The sequence below is a fragment of the Perca flavescens genome, chromosome 8 (assembly GCF_004354835.1).
Source record: "Perca flavescens isolate YP-PL-M2 chromosome 8, PFLA_1.0, whole genome shotgun sequence".
Classification (NCBI taxonomy): domain Eukaryota; kingdom Metazoa; phylum Chordata; class Actinopteri; order Perciformes; family Percidae; genus Perca; species Perca flavescens.
Window position 1 is genome coordinate 22,712,247 of NC_041338.1, and position 6,829 is coordinate 22,719,075.

The following is a 6,829-nucleotide window of genomic DNA, read 5'->3' on the forward strand; positions in this document are numbered from 1 at the left end:
AGAGCCTCTGCTAAGCAGGTGGTAGTGTGCACTGATCTTTCCCACCCAAATGTATAGAGTCTGGAGATTATACAGTATGTGCTGGGCTATTACAAACTACTAATCACATCACTCATGGAAAGCTGCTGGAGATGCACAAATGCTGCCACTATTTATGTGCCAAGGTTTCTAGCAAACGCTTTGGAGAAACACAGCTCAGGGATTAATCTGATATCTGTGAAGACTCTCACCAGGGTGTGTGCTTCATCATGGAGCCATGAACTGCATTGTATACATCAAAGTAGTGTATCACTGCAGAGTCAGACACCCAACACCACTTTACAGCTGTGTGCTTATACATGAGGGTTGATGATGTCCTACAGCGAAGCTGCGAATGCCCCAGATTACATGAACATACCACACAAGGAGAAATGACAAGCACGTTGTGGGGATTAAGTTTATTCAATATGTTAATGGAAATACACAGATGAGTGGAATGGATAAATGACGATGGAGACCAGATGCTTCGCAACAACACAATTTATTGATTGGCGCAGACATGTTATTTTCAAATGAAAGATAATTGTGGAATAGCTTGAAGATAATAACACCTTATTTTTCGGTGTATTCTACTCACCAGTTCCCTTTTCTTCATGCACTCCATAACCATGAGCAGGATCTGCTGCGACTGGCTTTTGCTATAATTGAAAGTCTTCTGAATAGTTACCAAGAGTTGCTCTCTGACATCATCACTAACCTGGCTGGAAGAGGCGATTTAAGGATTACATTTCAGCTTCTTTTTTTTTTTTTTAACCAGAAGAATAATATCCAAGTACAGTAAAGAAGAAATCATCTAAAACTCTCACCCTCCGTCCTCTGAGAACTTGTGTGCGAAAGAAATGATATCGGAAGCTCGGCCGCTGCCGTCACACACCACCACGGGGATGGGAGGCTCGTCTCTCAGACTCTCCAGTGCAATGGAGATCACGTTGGGGCCTCCCTCCACTATCAGACACACTAGAGGAACCCCCTGACCCAAACCTGGAACACACAGTCAAAAATACTGAGTCCTTCCATCCATTTAGTACATTAAGTGCCACTGCATGATAACAGAACTTTGGGAATGAACTGTTGAAGCAGAACACTTCAATGGGATGTGTGAACAGACATAATCAGAGAAGGGAGGGAGTGAAGTAATTGGTGACAGTTGAGCATCCCTTTGCTGTCCCTGCCTTATCCGAGCTCCAGGCATAGGATGACAAAGGGAAGCCCACAAGCCACAGAGGAGTTCTCCATCCACAAAATGTCAAAAAAAGGCTCACACACCATGGAGGATGTTTTACTATCTACGGAGCACTGTGTGACTTACGCGTGTTGATCTTCTGCAGGGAGATGTGCTTCTCCAGCAGCCGGCGGAGTTTGACCTCAGAGCCGTACTTTCCACAGGTGCCGTTGTCAGTCAGGATGAAGTGGGAGTGGCTGTTGTTGAGAACAGCCAGCTTGCTCAGAGGGTTTGTCATCGTCTGATAGGGTTTGTTTACCTGAAAGAAAAAAAAAAAAAAAAAAAATGTTTTAAGAAGAAATATTAGTAAGAAAGGGAATTTTTTTTCTGGAAACTAAATATTCTCACATCTTTTCCAATGAGATCCTCTTTGTTTTCCAGAATCCCCCATGGAGCAATTCCAATAGCGCACACCTTCCCTCGTGACTTGGAGGAATGGTCCTTTAAGGCGTCTCCCACATGACGGATCACCCCTATGGTGTAAAGAGCAAAAAGATAGCAACATGAGTAATGGCTCTTTCATCTGCGTAGCGGGGCTACATCATGGTTCACACTGTGGTTACTGCATGCAAACTCCACACAAAGTCATTTGTTTTTTCCCCCCAAAAAAAGCTCTAATTACAGTGCTTAAACCTGTGACAATAGGTTAGTCAAATCTCCCCCAGGAAATTGCAGAATAGGTTATTATGTAATGACAATTTAGAGCAAAGGTAATCTTCTAATGTCACAAATTGTTATTTTGTTAAGTGAACATTAAAAGCATTGTGAACTGTCAGCGTCCTACCGGTGTTGATTCCGCTCGTGAAGATCCAAGCTCCGGTGGTGACGGCAGCTTTGATCAGGCCTTTGCCAAACACTTGCTTGAGTTTGGGTTGGAGGTCGAAGTTCTGGAGACCTCCGTGTACGGAGATGAGCAAGGTGGGCAGCTCCAATTGCCAATCCTTCACCATCAAATGCAGGAGGTTGTCAGGTTTGGTGTCATAGGAGACTCGGATATACTTGGAAAGAAAAGAATGGAAGAGAACAGTATTGTGACTTATTTCTAATTAAACCACACAGTCACTTTGAATTCATTTTTCAGTGGCTGAGACTCACCATGGCCTTGTTGACGAATCCTCCACCCTGGAACTCGATCAAGCCAAAGGCGTCTGTTGGGTAGGTCCTGGTGTGCTTGATCACACTCCATTTATCCTTTGGGGTGTCAATCTGCACCAGCTGGTTCGCTTCCTCTAGTGAGTTGGCACCAGCAGGGATGGCCACGTGCTGCGATGTCAGCTGACCACAGGCACATCTACATGGATCACAGAACAAGCATCACTGAGTTACCATGTCAGTCCTGGGCCCCGTATGGCTGTGTGGCCCTGATTTCTAAATGTAAAAATATGTCTTGATTATTCATAGAAATCCCTGAGCAGTGTTGAACCATGACTAGAAGCAATTGAGCTTCCACTCAAGTGTTGTTTAGTGTGCTCATGAAGGCTGTGTCTTTTCCTCGAAACACACATCGCACAGGCTCTTTCATGACGGTTTCCATTTCTGGGAAATCCGTGCCTCGGCAAACAAAGGCCTGCACTGCGTGGCTGCTCTTGAATACACTCTGAAAAATCAGGTTGTCTGATAATCTGTCATGATTTAGTAAATTAATGAATAAACCAAGAGATATTATTTCTAAAAAGTGAATATGGAGCATTAATATGAATTTATAAGTTACATATTATTATTATTATTATTATTATTATTATTATTATTATTATTATTATTATTAATAATAATAATAATAATAATAATAATAATATCAAAAAGGGCCCAATTTAGAATTTTTTACCAGTCTGCTTACTAGTGTTTTAAAAACATTTTCTTTATAGAATAACATAATGTTTACATTTAAACTTATTTTGAGTAAAATGAAAATTGTTTGTAGCAAGCTCTCTCAAACAGTAAAAAGGAGCAACATTGTTAGTGAAACTTCAATAAATGACTTGTTTTAATAAGGTTTGGAGTCATGTTCAAATGATAATGACATAGCTGCTGTTGTAACCTGTGGCCATATGTTTACCACAAATAATAAATAACCATTTAAAAAGCAATTTGAAGAGCAAAATTACCTGTTTGGGTCCTTGGTGGGGAATTTGTGAATACATTCTCTTTTAGAAAAAGTTCTCTCAATCCAAGCTTTTTGTGCCTGTAAAGAGAAAAGGTAAGAGAGAAGAGAAAAGTTGTTAGCTCACATAGTGGCATACTAAAGTCATGGGGAGATCATCTTTGCAGATATCGGAATTTAAATTTCACTATCAAAATCCTCTCAGTAGTAATCCGGGCTAAGAGATGAAGACTACACGCATCCTGCAAAGAGACCCAGTGAGAGAGGAGAATATATAAATTGAAGTGAATACAGTTTATATCGCGTGTCGACTGGTGTCAACAGGCAAAAACCTTGTACACAGCAAGGTTGAGCATTTGTTTTTGTTAGTCCTGAGATTATTAGAGCACAGTTGATGTTGACTAACACCTTTCATTGTCTGCTCGAGCTTGATAAGCATTGCACAAAAGTACTATGTCCACGCACTTAGTTAAATCCTGCTCTGATTGCTGTCTGATGTTTTTCCAGTGCTGAGCAAAAATAACCTGAGTTCAAAGCAAAGTTTCTCTGAGGGCCATTGTTGACAGTGGAGGCCCAATTAAAACTGAAGCATTGGAAGCAAATCTTTCCATAAAAACACTGGAAATGGAAGAAAAAAAAAATTATTGATAACAGCGTTGATAGCTTAAAACATACTAAAATAATCTCTATTTTAACTTCACCTATGATTCAAAAGTCATATAAGAATAACTGAAAGCCTTGTGAGTCTTGTCTTGTGAACAGTAATCACAAGTGCCAATAATACAATACAGTTACTGTTCTCTCTTTATCTGCACAATTGGCCTCAGCCAGCCGGGAGGAGGAGCAGCAGGGTGGCTGCAAAATCCAATACTATCCCTGTTAAGTTCGGTAAAAAGATTTTTTTTTTTTTCAATCCACACTTTTCATCCTTCCCTTCATACATATATAAATACACCTTGTTCTTTTCTGCACCCCGATATTATTTGCTTCTGCAATGACCTGACTTTACCCACCAGACTCATTAAAGAGTCATCTGATAATGACTTGGTTGAGTAGATAAAATCACTAAGCGAAAAATACACAGGATTCCTATTTATTTAGTTGCATTGGAATTTTTTGTTGTTTCCTTTTGAAAGTTAAACTAATTGCTTGCATGACGACAATTTGAATAGCGGATGTAATCTACAAATACTTTTACCGAGGTAGCACTTTTTTACAAAAAATATCGCCACATTGTTGCATTTTCAAAAAGGCAGAGGCATAGTGCCATTGTTGCTGTCTGTCTTGTTTCAGCAGTTTTCCATCTCAGTGTTATCATGCATCATTAAGCACCCAGAATTCATACAGTGCTGCCTGTTCTGATTCACCACATCTGAATTCACTTTCCATCACTATAATTTGTTCCACCTCTCTGTAATATCTAACTCATTCTGTCCTTAAAGAGATGCAATTAAGTTTTAAAAGAGTTGCAGATACAGAATGTTGATACACTTACACACAATCTTCTGTCCGAGATGCAGAGTCCTATCTCAAGTGCTGCTGGAGGTTCAACCCAGAGTAGAGAGGAAGTCTACAGTCTGCTGCTCCTCCAGCAGAGCTTTCTCCTGGTGCTGCACTCCCAGTCAAGTGCTCTCATTGAATCCCACAAGACATGAAACTTCTTCACTTTATGAGGGCCAGTTAATATGGTGAGCATGTGAGCAGGGTCTTTGTTCGCCTAAGTCTCATGACTCCAGTTCAAGGTAATCCTTTTGGGAGTCCCATGACCCCTTCTCCATGCCCACAGGGTATTTTCATCCTTCGCTTGAACAAGGCACAATAAATCTACTTTGATAACCGGCCCCTAATCTCCCAATTTGTTGAAACGCCTTTCTTTGTGTTCACTTCACAGTGTGGAAAATCTTAGTTTGTGTGAGAAGACGGAGCAGACCGGCTAACCTAAAAGCACTGCAGTCTCGTTCAGAGGACTCCCCAACTTTTCATTTGAAACATTTTCACCCCCTCCAACTACTTTGATTTCAACCCAATTTGCATAATTGAGAGAATTGGATGCAGGCATTCTTTTGGAAGGCGCCTTGTTAAGACATGACTGGTCTCCAGTTGGGGGCAAGGTCAGTCAATGCTAATTGCAGTTAATCTCTATTTCTATCCACCATGTTTTTGTGGAGGGAAAGAAAACTCAGCAGACCAGCTATTCAATATTCTCTTCATCTTGCTTTTTCATTTTTGCTTATGTGAAATGGATTTGCCTTTTACAAACTTCTGTGATTTTGTATAATAAATATCCTCCCAGCGGGCTGAAAATGAATATGCCACTGTTTAAACAAAAATCACATTTAGCCTACTGGCCGCTATCTGGTATCCAACAGTTTAAAGTGTGGGCTAAAACAGATCATTGGAATATCAATAGGCTTCTGTTTGGGTAAGGAAAAGTCAAATATGACCTATTTAGATTAGTTTAAAGTGAATCCTGTTTATTGCACATGCTGGACTTAATGAAGTAATTCAATTTAAACTATTTAAAGTCATTAAGGGCTTTCAGGAGCTAGAGGAAGGCATTAGGTGAGCTAGAAGCTGAGATGGAGTTAACAGGCACAAAGTTGTAGACATCCATTTAAAACCTTCCTCATGTGAAATGGTTTAATAAGCTCTCCTTTTATGGTTGAAGTGAGCAGTTTGAGCCTGACTGTAACTCAGAGTGAAAAAGACAAAGGAGGTTGGTGGTTGATGAGTCAGAAAGACAGAGAGAAAGAAGCCCAGCATCTCCCCCAACTTTCCCCTTTTGGTCCTGCTCCGGTAAAAAAGAAAAAAAAATGAACGTGGGCCGCTGTTAATTATAGCTGAGGAAAACAAAGCGCATTTCAAGAAGGGTTTGGTGAGCATGTCGCAGTTATTTCAGCGTACTTAAACTCATTAACCACAGCAATTAAAACCAAAATCCAGTCAGCAACCAGCTGCCTCGTTAAGAGCTGCCTTTGAGCACTTAACAACAAAAACCTGCAGGATCAGATTGTGTCACACCAAGCAAATTAACGAGACTTAAGACAAGCCTCAGAACAATAAACAATCATTTCATTCCAACGTGCAGAATTTTCTGAGAAAATGGTCGCTCAAAACAAAAGACAACTGTGTGAAATTATAATTGCTGGATTGCTGAGGAGGCCACATAAAAGGTGTACAATATATTGTATGACCTCTATTTTATCAGCTGAACTGATGCAATGGTGCTTTTCCCCCAAACTCAGTACATTGCTCTGTTTTTTTTATGTTTCTATCCTGACTTTCGAATTTTTTCAAGAATAAGTACTTCTACCAGATTCACAATGTAGTAGCAGTAGTATTTGTGTCAGTCAAGACGTATGCCATACAATCATGCCTTTTTGCACTGCAATCACATGGCCCTGGTCTCCTGACCCACAGCTTAGTGAGGCACATCACAGCAAATTTGTTTCAGTGCTGTTACAATT

General features: G+C 40.4%; 1 protein-coding gene across 1 annotated transcript; it reads right to left on the reverse strand.

Annotated features, from left to right (window-relative positions):
• Positions 1 to 841: 841 nt before the first annotated feature.
• Positions 842 to 2,436, reverse strand: LOC114559958 (transient receptor potential cation channel subfamily M member 1-like). The gene is given in 5 exon segments (XM_028585024.1): positions 842 to 1,094; positions 1,330 to 1,520; positions 1,610 to 1,734; positions 2,046 to 2,259; positions 2,357 to 2,436. Coding segments are annotated over 5 exon segments (786 nt in total). The 5' UTR covers positions 2,360 to 2,436.
• Positions 2,437 to 6,829: the final 4,393 nt, after the last annotated feature.